The 19389-nt window shown below is 42.0% G+C and overlaps 2 protein-coding genes across 3 annotated transcripts in view; one reads left to right on the top strand and one right to left on the bottom strand.

The window, feature by feature from the left end:
* OLAH (oleoyl-ACP hydrolase) overlaps positions 1-1369 on the top strand; it is a 20430-nt gene extending 19061 nt beyond the window's left edge. Inside the window, exons 6-7 of the mRNA XM_019663413.1 lie at positions 786-874; positions 1233-1369. Of these exons, the coding sequence (XP_019518958.1) occupies positions 786-874; positions 1233-1369 (226 nt within the window). The remainder of the gene's footprint in view (positions 1-785; positions 875-1232) is intronic.
* Positions 1370-2348: 979 nt separating this feature from the next.
* Positions 2349-13873, bottom strand: ACBD7 (acyl-CoA binding domain containing 7). 2 transcript variants are annotated; one of them, XM_019663419.1, is made up of 4 exons: positions 13812-13873; positions 4244-4361; positions 4077-4139; positions 2349-3991 (listed from the first exon to the last, which is right to left on the bottom strand). In XM_019663419.1, exons 1-4 carry the CDS (start codon positions 13821-13823, stop codon positions 3918-3920), a joined length of 267 nt encoding a protein of 88 aa, XP_019518964.1. In that variant the 5' UTR covers positions 13824-13873; the 3' UTR covers positions 2349-3917. The 2 variants fall into 2 exon arrangements, with proteins under 2 accessions (XP_019518964.1, XP_019518963.1); XM_019663418.1 differs by lacking the exon at positions 13812-13873 and adding an exon at positions 12431-12496.
* Between the last annotated feature and the right edge of the window lie 5516 nt (positions 13874-19389).

Genomic DNA, 19389 nt, shown 5'->3' with positions numbered 1-19389 from the left:
ATTTGTATAGTCTCATCCCTTCCCCTCTCCTTCATCCCCACCCCCTCCCAACTAACAACCCTCAGTTCTTCCTCTGTGTCTCTGAGACTATCTCCATGTCAAGTTTTGCCCTATTCATTTAGATCTCAGATCCAACTCCTTCTCCCCAGGGAGAACTTGCTTGACGCCACCCCCACACCAAGCTGTCAGGTGTTTGCACATCACCCTGAACTTGGTAGCACATACGCATCTCTCTAGCCTTCTGATTATTTCATTGATATCTGTCTCCACAGCCAGTCTCTATGCTGCAGGAGGAAAGGGACCGTGCTTATTTACCCACAGGCCCTAGTGGCTAACACAGCTGCCAGCACCTAGCTCAATAATTGTTTATTGCTGTTGTGATTAAATTGAGAATAGGTGGCCCTCCTTGCATGAACCTGCTTTTGTTCTGTTCATAGCAATTCTCTGATGGACCATGGAGAGCTGGAAATAGAGAGATAGATGTTTCTGGGCAATGGCAGTTAAAGGGACCAGTTGTAACCAGCCTCACCGGGAGTTGGACTGAGGGCTCAGGTGCCATCCTGCCGCCATCTGTATTGTGCCAGAAGTCAGATGATCTTAGAAAATGGCCTGGACCACAGATGGGCTCTGACAGGTGGAAGTACCGCTGGAAAATGTTTGGATTGCTGGAAACAGCAAAAGAAATAAGAGAGGACACATCACGTTTCACTCAAGGGACACTATTAACAGAAGATCCTGGGACGCTGATTATGAAACATTACTAACTGGCTCTTTTCTAATTACAGCTTTGATATTACAACTATCTGGGGCATTCTAACTTGTGACCTAACATGCTTTCAGGGATCTGATGACACCATTATAAAAGATATGAAAGGTGAAATGATTTTCATCATTTGGGGTATTTTATTGAGATATGTGTTGGATGGTTTTCAGCTAATATCAACTAACTGAATATTACTGCATAAGAGTAATGCAATGAGTAGAAAATTGGCCCAAGTTTAATTTTATGCAAATGGAGAGAGGTGGGGCGTGTATGAGAGATGCAGGCTATATAGCATACTGCTGTGTACTGATAGGTCTTAGAGAAATTAAAAATACAGGTCTTCCAGAACCTGAGACCTTGGAAGTAACTCTATCCCTGGTGTCAGGTCTTAGAAAGCTAGTATCTGGAAGTAAATCTTTTGTTGTTTTCGGTATCATTTGTGACTAAATCTAATTTTGTTTATTTTTAGCCTGGGCAAAGATAACCAGTGGAAATACTGATATCCATGTGCTTCCAGGAGACCACTTTTATCTCATGGAAACTTCCAATGAGAACTTCATCAAGAACTATATAACCAAGAGTCTAGAATTTTCAATGTTTGCCTGAGTTTAGAGATTTTCCCTTTCGGTCTTAAAATAGTCAAAGTGACAAGATACTCTTCTTAATTTTTCAGATGTAGCTCATTGGTTTTATTCAGAGTCTAAAATATTATACACTTGTTATGTAGAAATGTATTTCTCTGTGGGGGCATTTATGTACCTGGGAACAGGAGACAGGTGGCTCTGGCATGCTTCTGATGGGGTGCTTTATCTTTGGGTTAGAATGTCATTTGAATCTTATCTGCGGGGAGTTTGGCGACAAAATTCTTGCTTGGTAAATGATCCATGTTTTTAAAGCGTGGATGTGTTTACGATCATGTAATATATGCGTTCATGGTTTTGTTATGATTTTAAAATCATATAGAGTCCTAGTAAATAAGATCAAGGGAAATGCATCCAGGAGGTAATTTTTAGAATTTGTCATTCCTTTTTAACAAAGTACAAGTAATAGAAAATTCATTATGGGATGAGGGCTTTGAGTTCTAATTCATGTAATAAATTTGAGCTAAAAATAGCCTCAAGAAAATTATGTTAAATGTTTAACTTAGCATGCGCTGTGCTGTACTTTACTCTCTGGTATGATATGATTTCCAGAGTTCCTTTACAAGAAGGATTAGTACTGAAGTAGTTTGGATTCTTGATTATTAATTTAAACAGTTTTCAGTTTGTATAGTCCACAAATGGGAGTCTGACGATGGAGCCAATGCCAGGCTTCTGGGGTGGGCCTTGTCACCCGCCTCTCCACCTGGAGGAGGTGAAGTCAACCTGGGGATAGCTTGAAGAGTTCCCAGGCTCGCAATTACAAGGACCGGGACTATCGCTGCTGTCTTCTCATTGCTGGAGCTGGACATTGACGCCATCGTGGAAGACTTCTATCTTAAGGCAAAACTTCCTAGAGGTGAGAATCAGCGTTACTTCCCCCAATTTTACAGATTAGAAATCAAGCTAGATTTGTTTTTAATGAAACGTTTTATTTTGCAATAACAGTAGATCCACATGCAGCTGTAAGAAATAACACGTAGCTACGCAGTCTCCCCTGATGGTAACACCGTGTATGACATCACAGCCAGGATACTGACATTGGTACAGTCAAGACACAGAGCACAGGACCCCTCTGTGACCACAGGACCCCTCCTGCTGCCTTTTTAGAGATACTCCCACAGCCCTCCTCCCTGGCAATCACTTTGTTGCCCTCCAGGTCTATAATTTTGCCATTTCCAGAATGTGACAAAGGGGATCATACAGTATGAAACCTATTGGGTATGGCTTTTTCACTGGACTTTTTCAGCATAATTCCCTGGAAATTCATCCAGTCAATCTAGATTTGTTTTTTTAAAGTCACATGAAATCAATCTATCCTTCTTAAAAGTCATATGAAATGTACAAGATAAACTGAACATTTTCAGAATTATATTTTGTTCTCCATATCTTGTCTACATATCAGGTAAGTGACAGGAGACACTTATCAATTTATCTATCTTTCTGACCATACCATACCAAACCTGAACCCTTATGCAGACAATAGAGATAACAGCATTTAGGGGTGATTTTTAGCCTATGGAATCTCAAACAGATTTTAGAACGGTTAAAGTGATACTATCTTCTTTCAGAGAACCTCTGTAACAGCAAGAAAGATGGGGTGTTGGGCCAATATAGTATTTCAGACTCTACATTTTTACTCTGATAAAGCTCAATGTAAGAGGTACAGCAGTTATACAGTTTATCATCACTAGATACTACATTTCCATTTGATTTTTTAATTTGTATTAAATGTAAAAATTTAAAGAAAAATAGTTGATAGTTCCATAGTAGCTTTTTTTCTTTGAAGAGCTATAGGCTCATAAATTTGTCTTTTAGATAGACTTTATCTTTTTAAAAAACTTAGCTTATTTGTTGTTAGATTTTATATAGCATAAGCTTTAAAACGATGGTAGGATAACTACAGTTATCTCATTCAATTCCTACTACTCTGTAAGACTGATTTTTTTTCCTGACTGTACAGATGAGGCATAGCAAGATTAAGTAACTTGCCTCAGGTCACCTAGTAACTAAATCACAGAGTAAGGTCTGGAACCAGGACTGGAATCAGGCCCCGTGTCAGTGTGAACCCCAAAACTACATGGTACAACACAGGCACAGTCTTATTATTGATTCTTTACAAACTGTTTTGATTACACTAGTTATACTAACCCACTGAAGAAAAACAGACAAACCAAAAGAACAAACAATTGTTAATGTTTTTGTGCATATATTACCAGAGCAATATTTTTTTAAAGAATATTTAAAATCACCTCTTTATGTATTAGTCTTTGATACATGTGATGATTCAGAAACCTAAATAAACATAATTTTCTTAAAGGTAAAAAAAAAAAACTCCACCTGGGTTGAGCAAGTAAAATGTGGAGTTTCATCATACCTCTAATTAAGGGTTACAATTCATGTTACTAGCAAAAGCATTCATGATGTGTAGAGTTAACAGTACATTTTTCCCCAAAATGTAGGTCATGATACCATTATGAAGGTTTCAAAAGGAAGGTTTTCTCATATGGCGAATTCTAAATTCCATATTTTTCTATCAGTTCTTTTGCTTTAGAAATATAGGCACTCATGGCATCCTCCTTCGATAATCCTAGAAAGATACAAACAGATTATCTCACCGACAGATGTAGTGAGAAATTAAGAAAGTTTATTGAACTTATTGAAGAATTAAAAACCTTTTTGGAGGTTCCATGCTTCCCACTTAGCCTTGCCTTTTAAGTCTAACATTCCTGGACACTCTGCCAAAAGAAGGATAGACATGTTTTCAGGTTTACCTTTTACTCTATGCTTATATAAACAACTGTCCAAAGTATATCACTATTTTTAAAATGACAATAAATACCGATATCAACGTCTCCGATTACAGACTGTTTGTAGAGCCCATAGAGTTCTTTCAGTTCTTCATCCTCTGGCCTTGCTTTCAGCTTCCTCACATCTTCGGCAGCCCTGTCAAAATCAGCCTAAAGCAAAAGAGAAAAAAGGCACACAATGCGTTCGCTAACTTCAAGCAGCCCCATCTGCTTTGGAGGCATTTACCACCAAGCAGTGGGAACTCACAGAGGAGTGGTGGTGGTGGTGGTGGTGGTGCGATTTCAAATAGAAATGAGCTCTTACTGTTCTGGCTTCATCAGTGTTATCATAACTCATTTTAATTCATGGATATGTCTCCTGGCACTTACCTGATATGTAGACAAGATATGGAGAACAAAATATAATTAATTCTGAAAATGTTCAATTTATCTATATTTAAAAAGTGAAGACACAAATAAATGGAAAGCGATTCTGTACTCATGGACTGGAAGAATTAATACTGTTGGGATGTCCACACTACCCCAAGCAACCTACCGAATCAATGCGATCCCTATCAAAATCCCAATATCATTTTCCCACAGAAATAGAAAGAACAATCCTAAAATTTGTATGAAACCACAAAAACGCCAAGTGCACAAAGCAATCTTGAGAAAGAAGAACAAAGCTGGGCATCACACTTCCTGATTTCAAACTATACAGCTACAGTAATCAAAACAGTATGGTATTTGCATAAAATAGACACATAGATCAATGGAATAAGAGAGAGAGCCCCCAAATAAACCCATACATAAATGGTCAATTAATACACAGTGAAGGAGCCAAGAATATACAATAGGGGAAAATAGTCTCTCCAATAAATGGTGTTGGATAACTGGACAGATACATGTAAAAGAATGAAACTGGAGGGCTGGCCGAGTGGCTCAGTTGGTTAAGAGCTTGCTCAAGAATGCAAGCTCTGAGCAACAGCAGTTCAAGTCCCGCCCGAACTGAGTTGCCAAAAGGTGGCAGGATGGCTCAGCTAAAAAAATAATAATAAAAAATAAAAAATAAATAAAATAAAATAAAAAACAAGGACTTGGGGTAAAACATATATATATATATATATATATATATATATATATATAAAGAATGAAACTGGACCCCTATCGCATACCACACACAAAAAGCAACTCAAAATGGATTGAGGACTTGAATGTAAGACCTGACACTGAAACTCCTAGTCCAGCGGTGCTCAACCTGTGGGTCGCTACCCTTTTTGGGGTTGAATGGCCCTTTCACAGGGGTCGCCTAAGACCATCGGAAAACAAAAAGATATTTACATTACGATTCATAACAGTAGCAAAATTACAGTTATAGAGTAGCAACAAAAATAATTTTATGGTTGGGGGTCACCACAACATGAGGAACTGTATTAAGGGGTCGCAGCATTAGGAAGGTTGAGAACCGCTGTCTAGAAGAAAATATAGGGGGTAAGCTCCTTGACATAGGTCTTAGCAATGAAACTTTGGATTTGACACCTAAAGCACAAGCAACAAAAGCAAAGATCAACAAGTAGGACTACAGCAAAGTAAAAAACTTCTGCACAGCAAAGAAACTATCAACAAAACGAAAAGGCAACCTACTTAATGGGAGAAGATATTTGCAAATCATGTATCTAATGAGGGGTTGATATAAATATAAAGAATAATATAGGGCCGGCCGAGTGGCGCGATGGTTAAGAACTCGCTTGGGATGCCAGAGGGCCCCGGTTCGGATCCCACATGTGAGGGCCAGTGACACTGCCCTCCACAGCTAAGATGCTGAACAACAGCTCAACCTGGAGCTGGGCTGCCGTGAGTCGCCGGCGACGGCGTGGGCTGCAGTCCCTGTGGCAGTGGATTGCCATGGGCTACCATGTGTGGCCAGCAGCCAGCGTGAGCGGCCAGCAGCCGCAGTGAGCGGCCGTCCAGAAGCCGGCGACTGATCTGCCTCACCTGGGAAAAGCGCAATGATGGTGCCAACTTGGGCCAGTGAAGCAATGTTCTCCACAACTAGACTGAAGAACAAAACGACAGCAACTTGTCTATTCCCCTTCCTCCCAATTCCCCAGCGCTGTTATCCCCCAATTCCCCAATAAAAACCTAAAAAAAAAAAAAAGAATAATATAAAGAACTCATGTAACTCAATAGCCAAAAACAAACAAACAAAAAAAAAAACCGATTAAAAAATTGGCAGAGGATCTGCATAGACATTTTTCCAAAGAGGACATGCAGATGGCCAACAGACATATGAAAACATGCTCAACATCACAAATCATCAGAGAAATGCAAGTCAAAACCACAATGAGATACCACCTCACACCTGTCAGAATGGCTATCGTTCAAGTGTTGGCAAGGATGTGGAGAAAAGAGAACCCTTGTGTGCTGGTGGTGGGATTATAAATTGTTACAGCTACTACAGAAAACAGCATGGAGATTCCTCAAAAAACTAAAAATAGAACCACCATATAATCCAGCAATCCCACTCCTAGATATTTATCCAAAGAAACAAAATCATTACCTCGAACAGGTATCTGCATCTCCATGTTCATTTCAGCATTATTTACAATAGCCAAGGCATGGAAATAACCAAAGTGTCCACCGATAGATGAACAGATAAATAAGATATATATAAAGGAATATTAATCAGCCATAAAAAAATAATCCTGCCATTTGCGACAACATGGATGCACCAAGAGGGAATTACATGAAATGAAATAAGCCAGGCAGAGAAAGACAAAAGCTGTCTGATCTCAATTAACAAAACAAAACAAAAAACAAACTCATAGAAATGGAGAATAGATTGGTGGTTCTGAGAGGCAGGGTGGGAGAGAAATGGGCGAAGATGGTCAACAGATTTTTTTAAAAGAAAAAAAAATTACGTCAGAGAAATTTCAACACATTGCTCTTATAAGTTAAAAAGCACATAAATAAAATTTTCTATTAAAAAATGTAATGGCATTACATTCAATGCAGCTTTCTCAATCACCCTCTTGGACACTTTCTCCTCTTCCTAAATCCACACTTTGTCACATGCAATAGCTTTGCTACCAATTAATATCCTGTGTGGGCATCTATCTCCCAGTGCCTCTCTGCCCACATTCTCCAACATCAGTATTACTATACCTATTTGGTGGACTAGCTAGTTTCTGAAGGGAAATGTTTCTGATGTCCTTCAGTTGCTTGTATATATAGATTCCTTTAAACATTGAGGCCAAAACTTTTAAGACTTCTTTCAAGAAATGTTTACAAAAAAGAGAAGTTGTTCAGCCAACTCTGATCTGACTAGTGAAAAGAAAATGGCTTCCTGGAAACTCTGCATATAAACTTTGTAATAAACCTTGTCCTCCCCTCCCGTGACTTAACTCTGGACCCTGACCTACCTAACTCCCCAAGACCTTCAGGCTGGCCTGGGACCCTCAGCCCAGGATTTGGCCAGCAGCTGACCCCTTGGCATATCCCTCATAGAGACAAACCGCTCCTGGAAACTTTGTTCCTGTCCCATTTTTAATCTCTTCATTTTTATACAAAGGCTATGGTTGTTTTCCTTAATAGGTTTCCTTTTTTTTTTTAATGAACTGTGTTTTACCTTGTGTTGTTTTAAACCGGGGGTAAGCAGGAATTGTCAGGTATCAAATAAGAGAAGCTCAACAAGGCATTCTACCTCTACCCCGTATTTTCTTTCTCCAAAGCCAGCGCTCCCTTTTGATCCAAAGATCCAAAGGCCCAGCAGAGAAAGCGGATAGCCTTACTGTAACGAGAACTGCAGTGATCTCAGCCGAGTTGCTGGATAAAATTTCCATCCAGCGCCTAAGATGGAGCTGTACCCAACTAGAAGTTTTCTGTGTGTGTGATGAACAAAAATCACTTGTAAACCAGAAGCCAGGGTCTCCAACCTTGAAAATGGCCCAGCTTCCTAATTATTCCCTACAGAGGGTCTGAGAAGCACGGGTGCATGTGATGAGGGACAACTACCCTGCCTCATGGCCCTCTGAGTGTCTTTCTAGGAAACTTTCTGCTGCTTCATACATAATGTCATGGAGCTAGACTGCCTTGGTTTGAATCTCAGCTTCACTTCTTCAGAGCTGTGTGACCTTGGGCAAATTACTTAACCTCTCTGTTTCTTCATCCGGGATATGGGCCAATAACACCACCTATCTAAGAGGTTCTTAGGAGGATTTAAATAAGTTAACACATGTAAAATATTTAAAATAGTACCCAGCACATAGTGAGCAGTCAATAAAGTTTAACTACTATTATTTTTCTTCTAATGCTCTTTAAGAAAAAAAAACTAGTTCTAGAAAAAAGTACTTGCAATGAAAAATACTTTATAATTTAACAAGGAATACAAAGTTGTTTTTATACATTCAGCTTTGTGTGTAATATAGAAAAAATAAAAACTAGAAAAATATACTAAACTATGTAAAAATTACCTTTGATTATTGGCAAGTTTTCTGGTTTATAAATATTTTCTCTACTCTCCGAATCTTCTATAATGTGCACACACTGTGTCTGTAATAAGGCTAAAGTGAAAATGCTACCTTAGTGGCTGGGCTACTCAGAGAGGCGATGGGATGTTCCCCTTCAGGCTTATCAGGGGTCTCCTGTGTTCTTTTTGCTGTAAAGTCACATACCATTTTCAGTGACAGGGTCTCCATTCCTCTCGGCAAGCCAAGCCTTGATTAGGGTTCTAAGGCTTCTCGAAAACCACGCTAGGTTCCTGCCTTCCAGGAAGCAGTTTCTAGAAAATTGTTCTTCATATTTCGGGGTGGGGGGGGGCAGTGTGGGACCATCTGGCAATGTCACAAAAGTCTTGAGCCCTCTCCGTGGAAGAGTTCAGCCCCTGACACATGCAGATTCAGGGCTCCCTCTCCTCCCTCCCTAGGTAGAGGAGCCTGTTTCCAGAGCAAAGCCCACAATCACGCTCTCTGCCCAGCATGCCCTTCCTGGGCTTCTACACTTGGTACCCTCCTGCTCTGCCGCGTGGTTCCCATGTGCCCTGCTCTCTGACGCCTTTCCCCGTCTATCCATCATGAGCTATAACGGAAGAAACACTGGCCTCACATCAAGATGTGGATTTGAATTCTAGCTCCGAGGCGCACACACACAGCTGTGGGAGCAACTATTGTATTGGGTTGTCGGAAAAGTCATGATGTATTTTGTCTATGTTTTTCAAAGGTCATTTATTTATATAAAGAACAAATATCAATCAATGATATATTGCCCGTTTTGTTCGATAATCTTTTGCCATCTTTCAGTGAGCTTCATAATTCCTTGTTCATAGAAGGACCTGTCTTTATTTGAGAGAAACTGAACAAGGTGCTGATTTTCAGCCTCACCTGAATTGAACGTTATACCACGCAAGGAGTTTTGAAGAGAGTGAAACAAATAGAAGTCTGACGGGACAAGGTCAGGTGAGTATGGTGGCAACAAGTCCCATCCAAGCTCCAATAATTTTTTTTTTAAGATTTTTGTTTTTAATTGGGGAATTGGGGGGATGGGAACAGTGCTGGGGAATTGGGGGAAGGGTAACAGACAAGTTGCTGTCCTTTTCTTCTTCAGTCTAGTTGTGGTGGACGTTGCTTCACTGGCCCAAGTTGGCACCATCACTGCGCTCTTCCCGGGCGAGGCAGATCAGTCGCCAGCTTCTGGATGGCTGCTCACTGCAGCTGCTGGCCACTCACACTGGCTGCTGGCTACACACGGTAGCCCATGGCAACCCACTACCACAGGGGCTGCAGCCTATGCCATCACCGGCAACTCAGGGCAGCCCAGCTCCAGGTTGAGCTGTTGTTCAGCATCTTAGCTGTGGAGGGCAGTGTCACTGGCCCTCATATGTGGGATCCGAACCAGGGCCCTCTGGCATCCCAAGCCAGCTCTTAACCATCACGCCACTCGGCCGGCCCAAGTTCCAATAATTTTTGACAGGTGATCAAACTTGTGTGTGGTCTCGTGTTGTCACGATGGAACACAACTCCTTTACAATTAACAAGCTCTGGACGTTTCTGAATGACGGATTCCTTCAAACTGTCCAATTGCCAACAGTACACATTCAAATTGATTGTTTGGTTCCTTGGTAGGAGCTCAAAAAACATGACACCTTTAAAATCCCACCACACTGAGAGCATAACCTTCTTCTGATGAATGTCTGCTTTCGATGTTGTTTGAGGTGAATCATCACGTCGGGACCAAGACCGTTTGCACACTACATTGTTGTAAACAATCCACTTCTCATCACCAGTTGTTAGTCACTTCAAAAAACAATCGTTTTCCTCACGTTTAATGAGCATATTGCAGATATTTATGTGCGCCCTCAAATGAACTTCTTTGAGTTTATGCGGAACCCAAATATCGAGCTTGCTTACGTATCCCAGCTTCTTCAGGTGGTTGTGAACACCTGAATGATGGATGTTCAACGTTTCTGCAATCTTTTGTGTCGTGTAACATGGGCTTGACTTGATCAATGTCTTTATTTTGTCATCATCAACTTCGGTGGGCCTCCCTGACCGAGGAGCGTCGTTGAGATCAAAATCACCAGCATGGAATTTCGTGAACCATCCTTGGCACTGACATTCTTGTAGAGCATTGTCACTGTAAACTTTATGCAATTTTTCACAAGCTTGTCACACATTCTTCCCTTTATGGAAGTAAAACAGTAAAATATGGCAAAAATGCACATTTCGGTCTTCCATCTTCAACTTGTTGTAAAACCTCTAAAACTCAGCCAAATCACTTAATTTTTTTTTTTTAGAATGAAGCTAGAACTGTCAGCTGTCAAATGACATAGCAATAACATAGATGTGAATGACTCTAGTACTTCCAAAAATGAACTCGTGCCATCTGTTGCAAACATGCATCATGACTTTTCCGACAACCCAATACAATAAGCTCCTCAGAGATTCAGCATCAGCTGAAAAAAAGACCCTATCAACCTCAATGGGAAGGTGCGATGATAAAATATAATTAAGAATGTAAATATTCTTGATTTCACTGTTGGCTCCACCCACCCAGAGCTCATCCCTTGTGTCATACTGTTTAACTGACAGAGGTGTTGAACACCTGCTAGGCAGCCAGAATGAAAGGGGCTGCCAGCTCTCACGGAGCTCAGGGTCTCCTGGGAAGTGACAAAGTCAACAATGATCATGTGTTATTGGGGTGCTCTGGGAACGAAGGGGCGGGAGCGGCAGCAGGTGTGGAAGAAACTTTCCCAGAGGAGACAGAGCTTGGCAGAGCAAAAGGGTCAGCATTTGTGGGATAGGCGGGAGCAGGGAAGGGTTCAGGCACCATGGTCAGCATTTATTAGGGCTCAACATAAAGGCTGGGTGGGACTGTATTTGCTTGCTCCTCCACATATCTGCAGGAGAGTGTGGGCATAAATGTTCATCCTGGCAGCAAGAGCTGTGCCTTACAGAGTGCTGGCAGGTGGTAGAGCCTGTCAGAGCCTCTTGCTGAATAAATGAATATGTGAGTGGGTGTTGGGGGTGGGGGCGGGGGCGGGTGGTGCTGAAAGTTATAGGTGAGAAGCAGCTTTTAAATGTACTGCTGTTCATATTTAGCTCCAAAGCATTCTAGGCAAAAGGGACACTTAGTGATGTTTCTAAACATGAGGGCTCACTACTGTCGTTGGGGAATTTCAGCCTCTGCAGAGTTGATTGTCCTGGGGCCCGGTCCCCAGCATCCTGGTTGAATGCATGTGTGCATCATTTCCAGGGCAAATGTGGAGATTCTTCCAAACAAGCTGCCTTCAGGCCTCTCCCTACACCCTTTCCTGTTCATGTGTTGACAAGGCCCCCCTGGCCACACCCGTGGTAAAGCAGTGACTCCAGTGTAACCACCGTCACTCACAGTAAGAGCATCCTGACTGCATGGAGATGGAATGAGTCTCTGAACACCTAGGAGCACTGACTCCCTGACCTCTGTAAACTTCCTTTCAAATATCACCACAGCTGAAGACAGCCTCTGAGGGTGACGCTCACCTAATCTAGCTTTGCTTTCTGCAAACAGAGAATGTGGTCATTCCACATGGGCTGACAATGCCTTTGTGAGCAGTCCTTTCCCACTGAGGACCTGAATTAGGGAGATCATCAATTCTCACTCAAGGAACTGCACGGTTCTCAGCACCTACAAACGTGTGTGTGGAGGGAAAGGAGTTAGTTATGTGCCATTGTAAAATCATAAGTCCCCTAGACACGAAAAGATACATTTTCTTGAAGAAGCAGTCTGCCTTTTAGCTTCATCATCTAAGGGAGAAATAAGTCCAGTTTACGTGACTGTCTGCTCACTGAAAAGTTTTGCTGTGGAAGTAAACATATTGTAATTTTAAAATAAAATTTGGAGGTTATAGCTGAATTAGAAACCCCATTTGTTTTGCCTAGCAAAATGAAACAAAGTACTAAGCTAAAGAGAAAGAAAGTTTTGACGTTGAAAGGTTTGCTTATTTTGCAGAATGTTCAAATATGAATTATGTCATACATAAGATAAAAATATCTAAATGTTCAAGGACACGTTTATTGCACACTTAGCACATGCCAGGCACTGTTTTAAATGTTGTATACATGCAGCTCATTTACTCTCAATAGTCCCTCTTCTCCATTTTTAAATGAGGAAAATTGAGGCACAGAGGGGTTAAGTATCTATGTCACAGACTAGGAGTGGGGGAGGTTTGGATTGAACACCACTGACTGGAGTACCCGCCATAACATATTGCCTGAAGAATGGTTAATGAAGTGCGCCATGCTCATTCCATAAAATTTGTATGTAGGTATTTTAAAATATATTTTATAATAATATTTAATTATGAGAAAATGCTCATAACATAGCGTTACGTACAGGAACAAAGGTGTACATACAAATACCATAATTGGCATGTGTACATATACACAGATATATGAACACAGGTACATATACATAAACATGCCTGCATGCGCGCACACACATGCACACATACACACTTCTCACATATACATATGTAACCAGCGGTTATCACCTGGGTGAAGGAATTCCCCAGGTTTTTACTTTATATTTGTTCTCTTTCCCCCAAATTTCCACTCTAAACACGTATTTTTTCACATATCAGAAAAACGGTATTTTGAAATCGTAGTTGAACAGATCTCTAACCTTGCCTTAAGAGAGCCCCTGGATGCACCAAGGAGCAAAGGGGCCCGGGTGAGGCCACCCCCGCCCGCGCCTCCATCTCCAAGAAGGAAAGAGCGGCGGAGCAGGGCTGCCTAGACCTCAGGGAGCCACACGGCGTCCTCCCTCCCTGGGCTGGCGCCTACTTTGCACTTAACCAGTCCCCAGAGTTCACAAGAGTTGCCATAGGGAACCCTGGCCCGCCGTCAAGAGACGGCACCAGTGCGGTCTCTACTGCAATAAGGGGGCGCTCGCTAAGGGGTGGGGGTGTCCTCAGAGTCCCCGCGGACCGCTCCCGGCGGGGACGAGGACGCGGGCGCTGCTGGCCAAAGCGAGAAGACCCAGATGCGCCTCCGCCCGGGGGGCCGTCACGCCGGCCCCACGCCCCCTTGAGCGCTTCCCTCGGGGGAGCACGCCCTCCCACGAGGCCTTGACCACCTTCTGGCTCACCTGCAGGGACATAGCGGTGACATGCGCGGCTCCCGCACTTCCGAGGCTCGGTTGCCTGGTCCCGGGCGTCCCACCGCTCCTTAAAGGGCAGCGCTCACCTGCCCGCCAGCTCCCATTGGCCGCGCTCCCAAGCCCGGCCGGCTTCCATTGGCTGTCGGCACGGGAGGGCGGGGTTGGGGAGTGAGTGGCACCCGCCCTGCTGTAGGCGCCGCTGGGGTCCTCCAGGCCGCGTCAGAGTATTGTCAGCTGCTAGCGCGGCAGCAACTGGAAAAGTGGAGGGAAGGGAATTTAAATGAGTTATTCTCTTCTTCGCTCGATGTTCATTATTTCTCAAGAGGTTGTTAGCAGGAAATCCAGAGAGGTCTCCCCAGGGCGCGGACCTCACTTGGGATTCCTTTTTTGTATATACCTCTGTTCTCTCGGTAATTTCTAGAAACCTGGACGGTTGACAGCGTTTGTTTAAACCGCTCCCGTCTCCCCCGACCTGTCTCTAGGCACAGCTCATCAGGAATGAGAAGGCTGGTATTTTGCATCTTTTCTCCTCTTTATAAAGCAAAAACACAAAGTTGGACAACTAAGTTGGTGAACATCCTGGAAAAAGAGCTACCATATTTCCCCATGTATAAGATGCTCCTTAATTTTGGGGCCCGAAATTTGAAACAAAATGCATTACATACAGTTATTGAAATCAAGTTTTATTCATCATAAAATTCATACAACTCCTCATCACTGTCAAAACTCCCAACCATTAGCTTGTCCTCATCTGAGTCTGATGACGAATCACTGTCTTCATATTTTGCCTTGTCCTCAGTGGGAAATGCAAGTAAAAATCTACAACCACTGTATAAGACACACCCAGTTTTTAGACCCCAAATTTTTCGAAAAAGGGTGCATCTTATACATGGGTAAATATGGTACATACCTCACCTTTGAAGTACTCCCCTTGGGAAGCTATGCACTGATGCGCCTAGTCTACCCTTCAAAGCAATTTTGGAACTCTTTTTCTGGAATGGCCATCAGAGCTGTTGTCGTATTACCCTTAATGTCCTGAATGTCATCAAAATGTCTTTCTTTCAATATTTCTTTTTTTAGTAAAGAAGGAAGTCATTGGGAACCAGATCAGGTGAGTAGGGAGGGTGTTCCAATTTAGTTATTTGTTTACTGGCTAAAAACTCCCTCACAGCCATATGAGCTGATGCATTGTCGTGATGCAAGAGCCATGAATTGTTGGTGAAAAGTTCAGGTCGTCTAACTTTTTCATGCAGCCTTTTCAGCACTTCCAAATAGTAAACTTGGTTAACTGTTTGTCCAGTTGGTACAAATTCATAATGAATAATCCCTCTGATATCAAAAAAAGGTTAGCAACATCACTGCAACAAGTTCATGAACTTAATTGTACATTCTGAACACATGATGCAAACACTCTAACTAGTTTTCAATTACGATAAGGGCACAGGACTACACACCTATTCAATCTGACCTCATTCTCCAGGGAGCAAACCCAAAGTCACTCCAAGTCTGCAGACACACGGACTGGGGTTATGATTTACATTTGATTAAATTTTCAAAGAACTTTGGAAACAAATTTCTGGGTTATATGAGGCACTTCTGACTCTTCATTTAAATGCAAACACTGTAGAACAAAGTGACCAGAAGAACCGTCAGTGTCTAGGAACTTACTGATTTGAAACGTCTAAGGATGCAACAACATCTAAAAATGCAAGGGACAGAGAAGAAAAACCCCAAGACGTTTTAACATGTTCTTGCACAAAACTACATTTTAAACTACATGTCAATCCCTTGGTTTTTAATTTTCTCCTCAAAAATATTTTCATACTGATATCAGTGAATTTCCAAGTAAAGGACAAAAGGCAAACGTTAGCAAACCATACTGGGACTGATTTTCATGTTTAAATTTTTTAAGTTCCTGGACGATGGGAAATGCATGCTGGGGTCCAAAGTGTAGTGGTGACACTATATCTACTATTTTGAGATTTAAATCTCTAGTGTAATTCGATTTGACAGTGTAGTTTGCCTTGGGACTTTTTGAAAGTTTTTCTTTGCTTTGCTTTCCTCCCTTACTGCCAAACCTTAATGAGTCTGTTTACTATACATTTAGTATGCATACCAGTTTCAGTGGTTCTTTTTACTTCAAGCTGTGTGCCTGCATGCCTGGCCAGTGACTTGGGAGAGGGTTTTGCATCTGTATGGGATCTACTCCTGTCCCTAAGGCTGTCCCTAAGGGAAACGCCTTTTTCCCTGAGTTGTCTGACCAGCCAGCGGGGCAGCCTGCTTCTGGCCACCAGAGATTAGAATTTACAGTTTAGAGCAGTGGTTCTCAACCTGTGGGTCGCGACCCCTTTGGGGGTTGAACGACCCTTTTACAGGGGTCGCCTAAGACCATCGGAAAACAAAAAGATATTTACATTACGATTCATTACAGTAGCAAAATTACAGCTATAGAGGAGCAACAAAAATAATTTTATGGTTGGGGGTCACCACAACATGAGGAACTGTATTAGGGGGTCGAGGCATTAGGAAGGTTGGGAACCACTGGCTTAGAGGGTATTATGCTAAGTGAAATAAATCAGACAGGAAAAGACAAATACCACATGATTTCACTTGTATGTGGAATCTAAAGAACAAAATTAATGAACAAACAAAACAGAAACAAACTCAGATTCATAGAGAACAAACTGATGGTTGCCAGAGGGGAGCTGGGTTGGAGGGATAGGGTGAAAGAGGTGAAGGGATTAGGAAGTACAAATTGGCAGTTACAAAATAGGGAGATGTAAAGTACAGCATAGGGAAGATAGTCAATAATATGGTAATAACTATGTATGGTGTCAGATGTGTACTAGACTTATCGGGGTGATCACTTTGTAAATTATGCAAATGTTTTAATCACTATGCAGTACACCTAAAATTAAAATAACATTGCATGTCAACTGTAACTGAAAAAATTAAAATTAAAAAAGAAAAGGTTGTGAGGTAGGGCAGAGCATCAGGAGTGATGCAGCCAAGGCTGAGATCTACTGTCTGAAATAAATTAGCCGTCCTTCTCAGAATATCCTCTGAATATTATATACAGTGGTCCATGATTGTTCAGGTCCCAGCGACCTTGTCAACCTCATCTCTACGGCTCTCCTTTCCCATTGTAGGCACACTGTCACTCCATGATACTGAACTACTTTAACCTCCCTTTTCCAGGTTCATAGGAAGCTGCTGCTCTATTGTCTGGAATGCTTTTTTCCCACCTTTTAACTGGCCAGTTCCTCTTTCAAGGCAGCCTACATGGCACCTCCTCCAGGAAGCTTTCAGGACAAGGAGTATCTTTAGTTCAGTCTACAAGCTTGTAGCCATCTCCCCTCTCCTGCCATTCTCTCCTTCCTTCAAAGGGCTTCCGCTGCACTGGGCTCCCTTGTGGTTCTAACATGCCAAGTGCACTCCTGCTTGAGGGCCTTGACCTCCAAACACTCTTCCCTGAGCCTCTGTCTGCATGGCTCAGTCCTTCACCTCCTCCAGCTCTTTGCTCAAATGTCACCTTTTGGGGGGGGGGGGTTTGTCACTCCACCCCTGCACCCCTCCCGCCCCTCCCTGCTTTATTTTTGTCCACGGCACACTTTATCATCTGACATACTATATATTTTACTTTTTTTGTTTGTTGTCTGCCTCCTCCATTAGAACTTTGGTTCACTGCTTTATCCCCAACACTTAGAATTCAATAAATACAGTTATCTGTTGAATAATGGAAGGGAGGGAGGGAGGGAGAGAAGGAGAAAAATAGTTTCTCCATTCTTACATACCTAGCATCTAGCACATTACCTAACACATAAAAGATGCTCAATAAATACTATTGTACAAAGTAAAATGTTACTTACATTTTTTTCACCTAAAACATATACACAGACATATGTACACATTTCTATCTTAAAAGTGCTTCTCAATCACTTGCTCTCATATTGCTTCAGAAAGAATTGTGATAAGTTAATTCATATATCTATACTTTAAATAATTCTAAAAAAAAAAAAATATATATATATATATATATATATATAATATTTTGAACACTTACTTGCTGCCCATTTCATATCATGCACTTTATTTATCAAATACTTTATTTCCAAAATTGGTGTTGGCTCCATAGGACCTATAGAAAATCAAAAGTCTAGCATCACATCACATTAGGCCTCCTCTCTAAAAAAAAATAAAAAACAAACAAACAAAAAAACAACAAAAACCACACACACACACACACACACACACACACACACACACACACACACAACCCCAAAACACAAAAAGCAAACAAAAAACCTCTTAAAAATAGTTTACTGAAAAAAAAAGATATCTCAGACTAGTTTTGTTAGCATCTGACTTAAGGTCTTCCACATTTCTCTTTTTAACAGAACAGCTCTGCCAAGGCCCCCTGACCACTTCATATGTCTCCACCTGGTCACACAGGCAAGTCCTGGCTGCCATCTGGCTGGAGTCTTGGTGGAATGCCCTGCGATTCCTCCTGGAGCAAGGCCTCCTCCCCCATCCGTCTTGGAGGAGACTCCCACAAGGTGTTTCTCCTTCACTTTCCTAGTTTCAGCTGAGACAAGGGCTTTTCATGTTGCCCTCTCTTCTCTTTCCCCCAACCCCTCACCACCTTAGGGTCCAGCTGCCGGCTTCTGTGTAAATCTCTGAAAGTACTTGGCTGAGGTTGCAAGTTGGTTTGTCAATGCAGGGTGACCCACCACTCATAAACCTGTGGTTATCTGACCTCTGTGACTAGGGACATCATGCTGATCTCCCTTTTGCTGTTTTGTAAGTATAATAAATGGTCTGAATCCAGTTAGGTTCTTTTTGTCCTTGTCGACCTTATCCATAGACGGGTGGCACTGCCACCATGCTGTTGCCTACGGATTCTTAACTGCTTGAGAGGCCTCACATGTACACTGCCTCTTTGGAGTATTATACAGTCCTACCTAGCAGAGCTTCCAACAGCACAGATGCAAAGGCTGTTCTTTGATTTTGTAGCTCATCATTAAAGTTTATTCTTAGTGACTGATTTAAAATAACTGATTACTATTTGTATAACAATTGTTGCTATATATAAGAACAATCAAACTGTGGTGGTGAATTTTATGTGTCAGCTTGTCGGACCGCAGGATGCCCAGATCAAACATTATTTCTGAGTGTTTCCGGATGAGATTAGCAGTTGAATCAGTAGGTTCAGTAAAGTAGATCGTCCTCCCCAGTGTGAGTGGGCATCATCCAGTCCATAGAGAGCCTGCATAGAACAAAAGGCAGAGGAAGGAGGAATTCATTCCCTTTTTTTCCTGCCTCACTGATTGAGCGGGGCCATCTCATTTCATCTCCTTCCGCCCTGGAACTGAGAATTACATCACCTCCCCTCGCTCTCAGGCCTTCGGGTTTAGACTGCACCTATACTACCAGCTTTCCTGGGTCTCTAGCTTACAACCGCAGATTGTGGGACTTCTCAGTCTCCATAGTCACACGAGCCAATTTCTCATAATAAACCATATATATATATGATTTACATATACGCACACACACACACACACACACA

Source organism: Hipposideros armiger, unplaced genomic scaffold (genome assembly GCF_001890085.2).
Source record: "Hipposideros armiger isolate ML-2016 unplaced genomic scaffold, ASM189008v1 scaffold_390, whole genome shotgun sequence".
Classification (NCBI taxonomy): domain Eukaryota; kingdom Metazoa; phylum Chordata; class Mammalia; order Chiroptera; family Hipposideridae; genus Hipposideros; species Hipposideros armiger.
The sequence above is the reverse complement of the archived record's forward strand: the minus strand, read 5'-3'. Positions and strand labels throughout refer to the sequence as shown.